The 16,149-nt window shown below is 38.9% G+C and overlaps 2 protein-coding genes across 6 annotated transcripts in view; one reads left to right on the plus strand and one right to left on the minus strand.

Annotated features, from left to right (window-relative positions):
• TMEM184C (transmembrane protein 184C) lies at positions 1-11,390 on the plus strand. Of its 2 annotated transcripts, XM_069780493.1 has the most exons (10): positions 1-408; positions 1,892-2,022; positions 2,120-2,156; positions 4,131-4,336; positions 5,130-5,204; positions 6,086-6,179; positions 7,620-7,732; positions 8,380-8,479; positions 8,956-9,127; positions 9,565-11,390. In XM_069780493.1, exons 1-10 carry the CDS (start codon positions 292-294, stop codon positions 9,855-9,857), a joined length of 1,338 nt encoding a protein of 445 aa, XP_069636594.1. In that variant the 5' UTR covers positions 1-291; the 3' UTR covers positions 9,858-11,390. The 2 variants fall into 2 exon arrangements, with proteins under 2 accessions (XP_069636594.1, XP_069636601.1); XM_069780500.1 differs by lacking the exon at positions 1-408 and having other exon boundaries at positions 1,890-2,022; positions 2,088-2,156.
• The window catches only part of PRMT9 (protein arginine methyltransferase 9), a 24,019-nt gene continuing 18,625 nt past the window's right edge, over positions 10,756-16,149 (minus strand). For all 4 annotated transcript variants that reach the window (XM_069780438.1, XM_069780456.1, XM_069780428.1 and 1 more), the window contains exons 12-14: positions 14,897-15,050; positions 14,326-14,448; positions 10,756-14,120 (exon numbers count right to left, since the gene is read on the minus strand). In XM_069780438.1, the coding sequence (XP_069636539.1) occupies positions 13,905-14,120; positions 14,326-14,448; positions 14,897-15,050 (493 nt within the window). In that variant the 3' untranslated portion in view covers positions 10,756-13,904. The remainder of the gene's footprint in view (positions 14,121-14,325; positions 14,449-14,896; positions 15,051-16,149) is intronic.

Here is a 16,149-nt window from a genome sequence, read left to right on the forward strand (position 1 = left end):
CGGCGGGGCGGTGCCGCGCTGAGCCGGGCCAGGGCAGGGCCGGGCGCCCCGCGGCGCGTAGGGGCGGGGCGGGCCGGGCCGAGGAGGGCGGCGGGGAGCGGAGCGGAGCGGAGCGGAGCCGGCGGCGGATGTGAGCCGGCGGGGCGTGCGGGCGGCCCCGCCGGTGATGCGCGGCCCCTGGGGTCTGCCGGGCCCGGCGCCGGCCCGCTGAGGCGCCGCGGGCCCCGTGCGGGTGTGAGGGGCGCGGGGGGCGGTGCCGGTGTGGCCCGGCGGGGCGGCGTGGCCGGGGCCATGCCGTGCACCTGCGGGAACTGGCGGCGGTGGATCCGGCCGCTGGTGGTGCTGCTGTACATCGTGGGGCTGCTGGTGGTGGTGCCGCTCTGCGTCTGGGAGCTGCAGAAGCTGGAGGTGAGGGACGGGGCGCGGCGGGCAGCCCCGCGGCTGGGACGGGGGCGGGGGGGGGGTGTCTGCCAGCCCGGGCCCGTCCGCAGGGCCGGTGCGGGGCGGCTTCGCTCCTCGGAGGGGGGTTGGCAGCGCCCTCCAGGCCCGGGTAGAGACCCAAGGAGGAGAAGAGAGGCTGGGGAAGTTCCGCCGTGGTGCTGTGTGGCTTTGCCGTGGTGTTAAAGCACAAACGAAGCAGGGTGGGACAGCGCAGGATTTCTTCCTCCTTCCGCTTCGATAGTCGTTGGTGGTTGAAGAGGTGATACCGTGCTGAAGGTGCTGGAGTCGGGCTCTGCAGGAGCGCGGCTGGAGCTCTGCCGCTGCCCTGCCCCGAACTTACTTTTTGACACTTAGTGCTAATTGGCATTGATCACCTAATGTTTCGGGTAGTTCTGTCTGATCAGGGAGAACTGAGATAGCAGGTAGAGAAGCTGCTCTTGGTACTGTAGTATATACTGTCCAGTTTTAATACAGGCTTGTTCCACCGGAGCTAAGCTTTCTCATGGTATAATTTTAAGCACTTAATGGCAGTAGAATCTGCCTTGAGTGTATTTTAAATTTCCAGTTTTGAAACCCTGTCCTGATGCCGTCGTATGTCCAGCGTAATGGGTGTTTATAACAAAGCGGTATCTGAAATTTCAAAATCGTTAAATCTGTTACTGGTAGGGAAACTACTCGGAAGCAATATTTGAACAGGAAAACAACAGAAGACATGAGGTGTTCATGTACAGTAGGGGGTCACAGAAGAAATTCTCAACAAAAAAAACTGTTTGAGAAGAGTCTACTGTGTTTCTCAGGTTTTGGTACTCTAGGATTACTAATACAGTTATTTTTCAGAGAGCTTTGGTTTAAAATTGTAGCCTTGTGCTTTAGCAGACATTATATATTTATATATATACACACATGCATATCTATTTCACATTGTTAAACAAAACTAGTTGAAGTTGATTACTAGTTGGAACTTGATTTTTAAAGCTAAAAACACTTTAAATCCACAAGCTTTCAGAAACTTTATAATGAAGCACTGAACTGAGACAAGTTGCAGACCTAAAGCAAGGAATCCATTGTGGCTTTCAGTAAATTAAATAGTGAGAATTGCTACATTTTTTTTAGGCTGTTTTGTGTTTATTGGTGATGATTTAGGTTGGTTCTGCAAGATTTCTCATCTTTCTGAGTTTTTAAGTTTTACTGTAAGCCACATCAACAAATTGCAAGGGAGACTTTGGGATTTTGTGTATTAGAAAAGCAGAGTTAGAAAAACTAAACTTAATATTGGGATATTTACTTAATGTCCATCTTAAAACTTTATTCGCAGTAAAAAAAAAAAGGAAATTATTTTTCTTCCTGTACTAGCAAGCGGCTGCGTGGTGCTTAGTTGCTGGCTGGGGTTAAACCACGACAAGTATTAATACTGAAACTTTGATCTTGCATTTTTCTTTTTCTTTGCAAGGTTGGAATTCATACCAAGGCATGGTTTATCGCTGGGATATTTCTACTGATGACTATACCAATATCTCTCTGGGGAATACTACAACACTTAGTCCATTATACTCAACCTGAATTACAGAAACCAATAATCAGGTAATATTTTGCATTTTACCTGTGGTACAAATGTTGAATTTAATTCAGACTAAAAATACTTCTAGTAATATTAAATGTTCTTTTGTTATTGTAACAGGATTCTGTGGATGGTGCCGATTTACAGTTTAGACAGTGTAAGTGTTCTCTTACTGTTAACAGCTCAATAAAATTCTGTTTGCTGTGGGAGTGAGGGAAAACAGTGTCACAGTTAGCAGAAACTGTGCTGCATGGGGAGTTGTAGTCCTAGAAACTTCTGGGCATTCCTGTTTGTGGAGTACATCAGAAGCATAGTTCTAGCGATATTACATTCTTCTTGTGGAGCTTGTGGGATCGCTTTTGCTAACCCTGTCCTTGAGTATCCTTTATGACAGATGTGGAAAGGGGTACAACAAGAGCCTGCTTTTGGTCCTTCCATCTTCAGTAACAGCTGAAATGGAAACCAGACTGATTCAAGTACTGTCTCAAAATTCAGTGCCTTACCTTTCTTTCCTGAGTTAGGCTTAGTACTAAAATTCTTTCCCAAGTTATGCTTAGTGCTAGAATTCTTCCTTTTTGCTTCAGGAGGAAAAGGGTAAGATCCCACAAAAAATCCACTTCTGAATATTTTTATGCAGTAGATTCTATTGGCCATACCAGATATGGTTCCTGTAAATATGTCACCTATTGGTCAGCCAGAGCTAAGCAACATACTAAATCTGTGGACTGTATAGGATGTGTGTTTACATGTTATCATCACCTGTTGACATTGCAAATACTTCTGTTTCCCCCATAAAAGGCAGCTTTCCAGGAACTTTTGATTTTTCTCCCATCCCTTGAGTGTTTATGAAGTGTCACCTTTATATATGTTCTTATTTTCTTTCTTTCTTTTTTTTTTTTTTTTTTTTTTTTGAGAGAGAGACTGGGATTTAGAATATCTGAGAACGAAGGAAAGTGGGGAAGAAAACAACATTATCTGTGCCTTATGGGGAATATCAGCTACCGCAGGGTGATACTTCAATTTCAAGTACAGAATTTTCCTTTGGAAGAAAATTACTTGCTAATTAAATGAGCTCTAGCCAGGCATTCAGGGACATTTCTGACATACTGAAATCTTTCCCCAGACTCCTGGATCTTATGGCCTTTGCTGCATATATGGTATCCTCCTAGAGTGCTTAACCTGAGCTGAACATAAAGTTCTCTTCTCAGATTCAAATACTGTATTCTCAGTTTAGTAGGTGTGGTATTACATCTTCCACAAAGGTGTTGCAACATCTGTCATCTCTAGTATTTTTTAACTGCAATGAGGATGTGAAGCATCTTCCAGTAGTTCTAATAAGAAGGTCAGAGAAGGCACAACATTCTCTCTGCTACAACCTAGGGAAGCAAAGTAAACTCAAAACACCTGCCTCTATTTAACTCTTCCCCCCTCCTCCAAGAACCCAAACAAAAAAAACGCAGTAGGACAGATTGCACTGAACAGTGCAACAGCAGTGTGATACTCAAAAATTGAAACCTCTGATAGCTGATCCATAATCACAGTTTTGCAAAAAAAAAAAAAAAAAAAAAAAAATCACTTTTCTGTCTGAAATTCTAGTTTAGAGGGATGATTACCACTTTAAGGCTAATCTGCTGCTTCCTTTTATATTTTGCAAACATGCCAGAACAAACATTTACATATTAGATACCAAAATAAATCAACTTTATACTGATGGACTAAAAACTTAGTCTCAAACCCATATTGACAATGAATTTGTGAATTTCAGGAAATGGTTCTGTCTTGTCTCCTCCTAACAGGAGTAGGTTATGTGTAGGGAACCATCTCCCTAGTTCCTTTTAAATGAAAGACTGAATTGTGTGGTCAAAGATACAGAGCATCTCTTGCACAGTGCTTTAAGCATGCTTCCATTTGAAGCAGCAGAGATGCAATCTGAAGTTCTACTTGTATTTTTACAGAATGTTATTTTCTAGCCATAGCATAACACTCTTGTTAGCCAAATGCTTCAAGCCCTGTTTAATTAGTGCCTGCTATCTAATGAAGTATTGCTTGCTGAACTAGCCAGCCAATGTTGTCATTGGAATCACTTTTGTCTTTCTCACGTGTAACCTTTCGTGTACCTCTCTTCTTACAGTGGATAGCTTTGAAATACCCCAACATTGCAATATATGTGGATACATGTCGAGAATGCTATGAAGCTTATGTCATCTATAATTTTATGGTTTTTCTTTCAAATTATCTAACCAACCGGTATCCAAACCTCGTATTAATAATAGAAGCGAAAGATCAGCAGAGACATCTGCCGCCTCTATGTTGTTGTCCGTCGTGGGCTATGGGAGAGTGAGTATATGATGACATCTTAAAATTTTAAGCTGTGTAATCAGAAACAAACATGTTGTTTTCATATTTAGTAATATAACTGTTGTTGCTTGGCAGAGTCAGTTTATGGTTTGCACACATTTTATCAGCTAGGAATCTGTACTGAAAGCAGCTGTGAACATGTTTTCATCTAGCTGTAAAACATCCTATAAATTGCACTTAGTTACTGACATGCATTGACTCAGGTGGTGCGGAAGAAAACTTCCTTATTTTTCAGAAATATTGGATAAAGGTCTCCTTGAATTTGCTTCCTTTGCTGTCATGTAACATTTGCCAAAAACCTCATGAAGAATCGCTGGTAGACCAGATAGCCTATTGCTTTTACTTCCACAGGTGAAGGACAAATGGCCACATGCCCCCAACTGTTTGTTTTTGTGTGCTTAATCTGATAAGCATCTCTCTTAAGAGATTTTGATAAAGCTGTTTAAAATGTTAAACTATGAATATAAGTAATTCTTAAATGCCTTCAAACACAGTGAAAATTGCATTCTCTTTGTTTATCCCAGCCAGAAGCTTTCCATGGCTAAAAGAAGTGAATCACTGACTATTTCCTGTTATACATCTATGAAAGTCTAGGTTTTTTGCGTATTGTGTATATACATGCTATATACTGTAGCATCTGATGTCCTGGAAGCAGAAGTTGAAATTACCATGAAATAAAAATTTAGTTTAGTGAAACTACTAAGAACAGGAAACTTCCATAAGTGAATTGTCTTTAAATTCTTGTACAATGAATTTTGTGTTTCTCTTGCAGAGTTTTATTATTTAGATGTAAACTGGGTGTTTTGCAGTACACTGTTGTCAGACCATTTACTACCATTATTGCTTTGTAAGTATGCTTATCAATAATTAATATTGATCTTCAGGATATAATTTTGAGTTACACTGGGAAGAATTTTCATGCCCTTTGTATTGAATCAAGGCAGTTTGAAAGTAGACTTGTTGTGTTACATGCTAAATGGGTCCCGGCAATTTGAATCAACCTATGATTTCTCTATAGAAAATGATTATTTGTAGAATTGAAATAATAAATACTTAATGCCTGCTGCTGAAGGCAGTGGGAGAGAATGTGAAGTAGTGTTTATGTGGGAAAGACATCTTTGTGATCTCTTAATTTTTAGTCTTTTTTTCCTCCTTCTCCCTTTTTGCAGTGCATCCAACAATTTGGTATTTCATGTAACTTTTTAAATTTGATTAAACTTTGCATGTGACAAGCCCTACTGTGTGCCTTCATACATATCATATAACCTGTTGTTGTAAAGGAATAGCAGGCAGTTATGCATGTTGATGCTGAAAGCTTAATTTCATGAACTTTGTATTGATGATTATTACTGTTAAATCTATGGGACTGTGAAAAAAGTTGCTACTCAGAAAGAACATCCATATAAGTATTTATATTAGCTGTATGTGTTCTAACAGTTAAAAGCAAAACAGCTAAAAAAAAAAAAGATTATGTTTAATTGTTGCATTCATTCCACAATGAGATATGTTAATGCTGCATTCAAACACTGTTTCTTCTACGGAAAATACAATACAAACTTCCTATGCCATATGCTGTTGAAAACTGATTCTTGTGCAGACTCACCAATGCCCATATTTGAGTACCAAAAAAGATTCTGGATTCTAACAGTTGATCGATGTACTGAAGATTTAGCACTTCAAGAAAGTGATCTTTTACTGCATAGTGATGAACTCTAAAAATTCTTTCAGAATTTGTGAACTAGTGGGAGTGTATGATGAAGGAAACTTCAGCTTCAACAATGCTTGGACTTACCTGGTTATACTTAACAACATGTCACAGCTAGTGAGTATCAAGAGTACATCTTTCTGTTCTTTTAAGTCATCATATTAGTATTATGTAAATCTTCTATGTGAACTATTGACGGTAATTGTGTTAACGTCTGGTAATTCTTATGGGTAGATTATTTCCCACTGTAAGTCAAAGTTACTGTCTGTTAAATACTATGCATGCAAAATACTAGAAAAACAGATAATCTAAAACTTTTGTTATTTTTACTATGAAGCTCCATAAGGTAATAAAGTGTCCCGCCTCTCTACCCCAAACTATTTGATGGGTGAAGTGGTATGGCCCAGGCACGTTAGAGCTACAGACTTGCCCCTCTGCAGAAGAGATGACTTGACTCACCCTGGTAGCTTCTTCCCAGCACACATACAAAGAATCAGAAGTGGCTGTGTTAAAAATACTGTGTTACAAAGCTGGTGGTAACAGCATTGACAGGAAAAAATGGAAACGGTGCATGCAGTGCTGAGATTCTGGCCTGCCTAACACCTTGTCTTGTTGGTTCAGCTGCCAGATGATGTCAGGGTAAGGGTAAGGTCAGCTCCTAGACTTGAAAGTTTCATTTTGTAGGTCAGGGATTGCATTTAGTGGCTTGCTGGGAATGCAGAGGAATCATTTTCTGCTTCACCCAGGGTATACTACACACGAGCTATTGCAAGAGGAGAGAGCAGCAGCTCTGGCTCCTCGCTGCTTAGCCTTCTAGCCTCCAAGCTTCTTTCTTCTCTTGACAACAGCACCAGGAATCAGGACAGCATGACATCACATCTAGAAAGGGTGTCCTCCTCCTAGTGCCACCTGTGTTTGATGGGTGACTGTTTCGGACTGTAACTGCTTTCTGCTGTGACAACAGTTCTAGCAGCAGCACATACTTCTGCATGTCCTGGTTGACATGATTGCTTAAAGAAACTTAGTAGTAAGAGGCTAGGAGAATAGGCATGAAAAGGGGAGATTGGTTCCTTAGGTTTGGCTGTACGTTAGTTTTGGGTGCTTGCAGTTGTCAGTAACAGGAAACTTGTTCAGATTTGCAGTGAAGATTGCATTCATTGCCTCATCTCTCATAAAGAGGCAACATTTGAGGTGTTCATAACAGAAGCCTGAAAGAACGTGTGCTTTTTATGCCATTTTCCCTAGAGATGTGCTTGGCATTGAAAAAATTTTATGGGACCTTCCTATGCTTTGCTTTAGTGTGTAGATAGATGACCTCAGTCTCTGTCTGCCAATACCATGCATTTCAGAAATACAATTTCAGGAAAAAAAAAAGTCTGTTTTAAAACAGTAAAGCAAAGATTCCATAAATCCAGAGCTTCTTTTCTAAAAGAGATAGCTTTTAAAGTTTGTATTGTACTGTGTTATATTTTTTAACTGAAGAGATGCTGTGTAACAACTCCAACACAAAATAAACAAGGATTTGAAAGCTTTTCTTCATTTTCTTTTCCTTGTTAGTTTGCGATGTATTGTCTGGTGCTGTTTTATAAAGTACTACGTGAAGAACTGAACCCTATCCAACCTGTTGGCAAGTTCCTTTGTGTGAAGATGGTAGTTTTTGTTTCCTTCTGGTAAGTGAATTATTTACTCATTACGTCTTGCTCTCAGGGTGGATCATACAAGAGCTAAAAAAGCTGGATTTGTTACTGAGGTTAGAGGCCTCAAAAAGTCTACCCGTAATCTTCGTGAAGTGCTGTGAGGGGAAAAGGGTACTAGTATGTTGGACACAGCAGTCTTGTTCACTTGAGATTGTTTTAGAATCTTCACTTGCAGTTATTTTGAAACAAAAAACGATTATTTTTTTTTTTACTTTTTAAAATAATTACTTTAAATTTTTCAAAATAAGTTACTATAACTTAACTATAAATTACTATTTAAGCATTGCTTACACTTAACTGCTAATGAGTGAGTACATTTGATTATCTGAACATTACTCTGTGGGCTGCAGTAGTACCCTGAAAGAGAAGCAACTTGTTCTAATAACTAACTGGAACAACACACTCTTCTTTGGTTTTGTTTTCTGTTGGTCTTTAGGACTATGGATGAATGACATCTCTTTTTAAGTCTGTTTTCCTCCTCTTAAAATCTAAATATATAAACAGTATGGTTTTTGTAAGATTCTTTCTGTGTACACATAAGAACAGGGCTCGTTTACAAGATTTGCTTGCAGGTTTTTTGGCATTACTGTTACAATAATAATAAAAAATAATCTTTATAGGCAAGCTGTGCTTATTGCATTGTTGGTGAAAGTTGGCGTTATTTCTGAGAAACACACCTGGGAATGGCAAAGTGTGGAAGCTGTGGCTACAGGCCTACAGGTAGGGACAATTACTTCTTTATAGCTGATCTCAAGCAAATATTGTCATACTCACTTTATTTAACTAACACAGGCTAGATTAGTACTGTATTTATTATAAGTTGGGCTAAGTTTCAGCTAGTCATCCCAAGTGAGTTTTATGCTCAACACTTCTATATCCATGTGTGGGGAAGAAGGAATGTGCCCCAGGTAAATACTTCTGTTGGATATCCTTGCATTTCTTCTTGCAAGAATTCATTGTAGAGGTGCTGCTTGTTGAATGTCTGCTTCCAGCAAGTCCGTCCATCAGCAAGGACCAATTCCAGTTATGTGTGTAGTGCACATGGCTCTGAAGCCTGCCAAGAATATCCTACCTCTAGTGGAAAAGTAGCTGATGCCAGTATCCCAAGGCAATTGCAGTCTTTCAATTGTAGAAGAAACCCAGGAATAATTTTTCTCCAGTTATGAATGATTAAGTCAGTATCTCTCTCATTGCAGGATTTTATCATTTGTGTTGAGATGTTCCTGGCTGCTATTGCGCATCACTACAGTTTTTCCTATAAACCTTACGTTCAAGAAGCTGAAGAAGGGTCATGCTTTGACTCTTTTCTTGCAATGTGGGATATTTCTGATATAAGGGCAGATATATCAGAACAGGTTCGAAATGTTGGTAAGTAAGACAGATTTGTGCGATCTGTTAACAGCACATGTATTTCCAGCTTCATTTTAAGCTATTATCCATCTCTGTAGTACCTTGCGAACTTCCCATACCAAATTAGTGGCAGCTGCATCCCTAGAAGTTTCATGGTTTGTCTGGCACTTTGCTCTTTCCAGTACTCCTGACTGATTCAGAGTCCATTTTTTAATTTTTCTTTAAATAGATGGATCTCAGGGTAAGTTTCAGGTGTGTTAGGTAGAAGAGGGATGTCTTTTTTTAAATGGAAAGACATTCTTTTATTTATTAAAGCTAACAGTGTCCATGCATCTCTGTTTTATAACAGTTTTACATCTTCTAACTTAACATGCCTGTTTTAGAGTTGATGTGTTCAAAGGCCTTGGTATAGTGCTGGTAATATTAAAAAGTATTTTTGTTTGGCATAACTCTAGGAAGGACAGTTTTGGGCCAACCAAGGAAAATGTTTTTTGCTGAGGATCATGAACAGAATGAGCATACAAGTTTACTGTCTTCATCTACTCAAGACCCAATTTCTGATGCTTCTTCAATGCCATCTTCGCCCATGGGTCATTATCAGGGGTTTGGACACACTGTGACACCTCTCACAACACCAACGACAGCCCCTGCAGTTGATGGTATTTATAACACTTCTGCTATTCGAGATGCTGAGGAGTCACCCGAACTAGAGCACAATTTATCAGAGAAAGCTTTGGATAAAAGTTAGACTCACCTTTTCTTTGGATGTGTCAAGGAGTCTGTTATATACTTGCCACACATGTTCTGTTAACATGTACTACTAGTGGTGAAAGTTGAAAAGCTTGGAAGAAACTACTGCACAGACAGGAAGAGGACATGGCTCTAACTGACATCTGCATACTGAACCTACAATGGATGTGAGTATCTGCGAGTACCCCATGAATATAAAACACGCACACTGTAAAGGTTTCTGCATAAGTTTAAGAATCAACTCCGTAAACTGCTCAACACTTACACATGTCAGAATTACACTGACTTTTATTAATCAAAGAGAAACATTTGAAAAAATAGTCTGCTCTTTTAAAGATGAAGTGTAAGTACTATTAGCAATGGGAAAACTTAATTTCAAGAGGGCAGTAGCAAAAAGTGTTTGTATTAGCTTTGGTTGTCCTCTTAATGATGGTAACTTCCATACCCCAATGCTGAACGGAGTTTGGATGAAACGGTAACTTCTGTACAGATGCCATTTTCTTCCCTTTCCTGCATAGCTAAATAAAACCCCTTCATGAAGAGAATATTACAGAGCATCAGTAAAGAATTGATACAGAGAAAGCATTCCCTACAGGCCTCACTATAAAATTCCATGCCCAGAACATATGGTTGGTGTATCTGTTGTCCTTGTAGCTCATAATTTGTAAGTCTTTTACATTCAGAAGAGACAGCCAGGATGACAGGTTTGGGATTAATACCTTACACTTAACTACTTTTCTTCTATCCTTCTAAAATAAGAATAATGGTTACTACCTTAAAATACATGGGGGGGAACAAAGGACATCAAAAAGGAAGTAAAAACCAAAACTGATTTCTTTATTTTGGGCTGCAATAAATTCTTTAACACAAGTTGTTGTTGTTTTTTTTTTAAGCTGTTAAAGCAGGATATCTTGACAATGTGTCTGTAGTAATTTGTATTCATAAATTTGTGTATGTGTGTGTGATTATTGTATTATGCTTCTAGTATAGCCTGGATTCAAATGTAATAGTTGATTTTTTCCCACCACCATCCCAGAAAAGACCTTTGCTAAGGTAAAACTAAGCAGCTAGTCTAATACTGGAGTTACTAGCATTAGATTTCAGACCAAGAAGTACACTTGTATCAATGTTATTTTGCAAAAACTGACAAAATCAGAGGGGTATTGTTTTTATGCCATTACCAGATTTTTATTCCTATTGCATGTTTGCAATCTGACAAAAAAAAAAACCAAACCCAAACCTAGAGCACTGACCTTTTAAGTGACATTTGAGGTTTCTTTTTCAGCATTGTTAGCATTTACAGGATAAACGTTTACCTTCTGGCTGTCAATGGTAAATGCATCTTAAGTGCTTTTTTTGCAGTACTAGTGTGATGTAAATATTGCGCCTTACTCACTAGGCTGCATATTTTATAGTTGACTATGTACTTGCTGTATCTGAAGTTAGTGGGAAAGTGCAAATCATAATTTCCAATTTGCCAAGTCATTGCCTTTGTTGTAAATAAGCAATTAAAGATTTTATTTAAACTGTTTACCTTCTTTTGATCTGATTTACTGCTACAGTAATTTAAGAGAGTGAATGATACATGAATACAACTGTCCTCTTCATGGAAGAAGAGGATCTTAAGTATAACTAGTACAAGAGTTTGTGCTTTCAGTATTTTAAGGCTTGTACTGAAAAGGGATTTCTTGTTTGAGCTTATGAAGAATCAGAATCTACTTATTTATGCTTGATTCCAGGTATCTTTTTATCCATGTAATAGCAGTGTTCTAAAAGAAAACAACTTGTGAGACCTCTCAACACCTGGGGACTTTAGTGCCCACTGTAGCCAGTATTAGAAATAATCTGATTTCCTGCATATATACAGGTAAAAAGGGGCATTGGTAGAAATAACATCCGAAGGATCAAAGCTGCTGGAAGCAAACAGCTACTGCACTCTAGCTTTTCAAAAACATCACACTGAAGAGGTTTTTTTAACACAAAGTTATATGTGTGCGGTGTAAAACTTAGGTAAGATACAGGGAGGGGACTTTGACAGGAAAACAGCTAGTTAAGTGTCCTGGTTGCTTCTCTCACAGCATTTCTGGAAAGCTACTACATTATTTTATTATTACTCCATCAGTCCATGTGCACAGTATTCCTGCATTTTTTTTTCTGGGAGAAAAGTTATATTTTCATTGCAGTAGCTTACAGGATCATACCTTTCCATGAACCATTGCTATTGAACTTTCACAATAAATAGAAATCTTTCAATGATACCTACACTGTCTTTTGAAAACTACTACAACAGCATTCCACAGCATGACTTATCAAGTTTATATAAAAAGTTCATTTGCAAACAGTGCTTCATCTTTGTATTAACCGTATTTATTCCTCCATTGTTTTCTGCCTAATCTTCTCCCAGCTTTTAGTAAGAAGTCTTAAAGATTGCTCTTGCCTTACTTAGCACACCGCTTGAAAACTCAGTAATGGTCATTTTCAGCCCTGTGCTTAGTCTCATTGCATCAGGGTAGAATATGTCCTTCATTTTTCTTTAACTCATTTTGCTGTCTTATTAATTGCTAAAAAACTTAATAAATATGCCTAACCCTTATCATTTACTGGTTTTGCTTTTATCAGGGGTTTTCCAGCACAAGAAGCCTAAATAATTCTCTATAATAAACTGCACTTTGGTGAAAATACCCTGTACCTACTAGGTTTAGTTGTGTTGGACAGTAACTTAGATTTTATGGACCATGGATTTGTTGTTTTTTTGTTTTTGTTTTTTAAGAAAAGCTGTTTTCTATTTAGTATGGAAAGCCTCTGTCCTACTCTAATTCACTTTCATTTTGTTATGCTTTGTACCCCTTGGATAAAGGATGGTAACCAGTTAGTTTATCTTCAGAAAACTTGACTTAGTCATTACCTCTGTTTTGAAAATAAAATAAAATAAATTGGAGACCTTTCCTCCACCCTTCTAGAAGGAGATTTATTACAGCAATCAGGAGCAGGTTCAGCTGCAGGCTGGGACAACCACAGCTCCAGCAGTCCCTGCAGTTAAACTGAGAGCGCCTATCTGAAACACTTGACCTAATAAAGAGTACATATGGATCTTGCATGCAGTGAGATTCTAGAAAAATTATTTGTGGATGGCTCTTTATATAGGCTCCTGTTAAGGAAAGATCACAGAAATGCCTTTTCTACATGGAATGGACAGCACAGTATAAAGAAACTCAGCTACAGAAATATCTTGCTAACAGTCCTCCTCATATCTCTACAGAGGCGGAATCAATGCTGGGTTAGAAGCTTTTGTTACTCTTCCATTTGGATATAAATTTAATAGAAGGAACTTGCTACCTGGATTATACCAAAATGTAATGCTGTAGAAGAGATGCAGTAGTACTGTGGTGACTGATGTAATACTTTATACAACTTTCATATAGACAAGAGTTCAGGCCCATTACATTACCAGAAATGATTCTCTGAGGGATTCTAAAAAGTTTACTAGCTTTACCTTCCACTATACAACTTAAGTTCTTCAATAGTACTCCTTTACAACTTTTTATAATTGTCTATGTGCAACACTAACTTGTGATACTGCAACGGCATTACAGTCCCTACTACAAGGCTAACACCTCAATACACTTAAGTCAGAGGCTTTGGCAACTGAGAAGTGGAACTTCTCTGTGAGAAACAAGGACTCTATTCTGAATAGCCACAGCTGTTTATTTCTGGTTTAGGCATCTGGATGCTTTTTTTCTTACTACAGATGATATGGTAGCAAGAGAAGTCTGTCCCACTGTTGTAGTCACTGCAATAGCTAGCAATCAGGTTTTTGCTGCAGTGAAGACAATACCTCCCCTAACTGCTTGCTTGGTAAGATACCCTTACAGTGCAAGTTTTAGTCCATCAGTGGAAGGTAAGTATCAACTATTAAAGCAACAAAATAGCTTTTTTGATCAGTAGATAAAATTTAGACTTTAATATAAATTAACATCAGTGATGTCATGAACAGTCAATTTATGCATAGGTAATTAACCACAAATCAGTTTACACATGACACTCTTCACCGTTTAACTGTAATGCTAATATTGCTTTTATGGTGTTGAACATCAAGCACAAGTTCATCTCCAACCTGAACTTGGATGGGCTCATCGAGAACAACTGCAGCTTGTTTCCAGTGTGAGGATGCATCAGATGTATTCAAGCTATGGTCTTCATCTAGATGGATGTGGTACCAGAAGGGAATTGCAGTGACTTGGCCAGACTTACAAATTTGTACCTAAAAATATTTAAAATAGGAATCAGTTACACCCTTTTCAAAGAAGTAAGAAAATAAAGTAGTTCAAACCATTTCAATCCATTTCAGAGATACCTGCAGACAAGTAAATTCTGTACTGAAGTTTTCAGCCAAGGTGAGCAATTAATGAACAGCTCTGGAGAACAGCAGTTAAGCACACTTCTAACTTTATGTATACACAACTCACCTTCACTTCTCTGCTGGAGCTGTTCAACAAAGGGTTCATGAGATCTAGCCTCAAAAGCTCTGTTGGCTTGCTCAGGGGTAGACATGGTAATGTAGAGAGATCCAAATACACACGAACAGGTACCTAGGAGCATATACCATAACTTCATGCATCAATAGCCATTAAAACGTGAAAAGTTAAGACTTAATAATAATGCAAAAGTTCCTAGGAATTACTGTAATGCCTGTAAGAGACAGCCAAAATGCAAAATACACCCTTCTAATCCCTTTTGAAGTGTGACTGTTGGGGTACAAGGTGATGAAGGAGATAGTAACAGCACAATCACTCTTCTGTACAGTAACACTGCATCTTTCATTACTCAGACAAAACTTCTATACCAGTTCTATAACAAACATTACCCATTTTAGTTTATCTCAAGGTCCCTGTCTGGTCACATAAACCTCTCTTGATAACTTCAACGATATGAAAAAGATTCAGCTCTTCAGTTTTCTTGCAGTTTACACCAAAACTAAACAGCTAGACAGCTGCAGGCTTTGGAACTGTGCCTGGAAGACACCCACCAACTTCTTACCTTGAACTGGTTGATAAAAGGGGCTATATTAAACCCAAGAGTTGGTTCTGTTCCTTGAACAGCACTCTCCAATAACAGAGACTCTGATTCTACAAGCATCCCGTATACCAACACATACTGTGGGAAAATCTTCCCTCCACTGTGAAGTAAACATCTGTAAAGTCAGAGAGATTTCACCTTTAAAGCATATCATTCAACAGTAATGAAAGAACATTAAGTACGTTTAAGAAAGGCACACTAGTTCTTCCTCTGAAGTCAAGTGCTCCTAAGCATTTCCGTTTGATCCCATTTGACCAGACAGCTGTATCAGACAAAAAAGGAAAACTTGTCACATAATACTAGAACTACAGAACTAAGTAGTGTTTTCTCAGTGTCAATATTGGAAACAGTGATATTTCAAGATGAAGATAGTGGGATTTATTCATAGCAGCAGCATCTAACAGTGGCAGAGATACTTAGTAAAACTGCAAGTCAGGAAGTACATACTGTTGGGAGGCACTGGTTAAGAAGGCAGCATACCCACAGGGAAACAAAAACTAATGGAAATTTAACTCGCCCTTCTTTAAGTGTTTAACAAAAGTTGATAGTGATACAGGAGACAGCATTTTTTCCTGAAAAGAACACATGAGCCTTGCTTGGTCTCTTGCTACAGAGTATCACACCACTGAGCGCAGCAACTGCTAGAAGCTTTCACTCAGCATAATATCAAACACCTCCAATTCAATACAGATTGTTTTAGGTTTCCTTTTCCTACAGCAGGCCTCTTTTCATAGGTAGGTAAGTAGTGCACTATTGGATGTATTTTCACACTAACGGATTTTTGTCTGCATATGACAAAAGTCAGAGTAATTTCCCATTTGTTCTTACAGCAAAAAAAGTCTTTCAAGTCATTCAAAGATTCAAGGCTTCGAAAAGGTAATGAACATAAATCATATGGAATATTCTGCCATCACCAAGCATGAAGATAAACAGAGAAGGTTCCCCTAGCAGTACAGAAGGACACAAACCTGTTTCACATTTACTTTTTTTGCCACCTGTTTCCATTATTTTATTTCTCTTGCTCTGCATTCCTTCCCATCCCTCCCGCCATGGCTAACAGCTAGCTTTGTTGCTGCCTCCCTGGCTGTTCTAACACCAAGGGTTTGTCTTTTAGCAGTACCAGTTTGTTCCAACAACAGTTTGACATGTAAATGAATCTGGGCTTTTCTAACCTTGCACTAAGAGCTACCTCAGTAATTGCCAAGATGTTGGCC

Source organism: Haliaeetus albicilla, chromosome 1 (genome assembly GCF_947461875.1).
Source record: "Haliaeetus albicilla chromosome 1, bHalAlb1.1, whole genome shotgun sequence".
NCBI classification, from domain to species: domain Eukaryota; kingdom Metazoa; phylum Chordata; class Aves; order Accipitriformes; family Accipitridae; genus Haliaeetus; species Haliaeetus albicilla.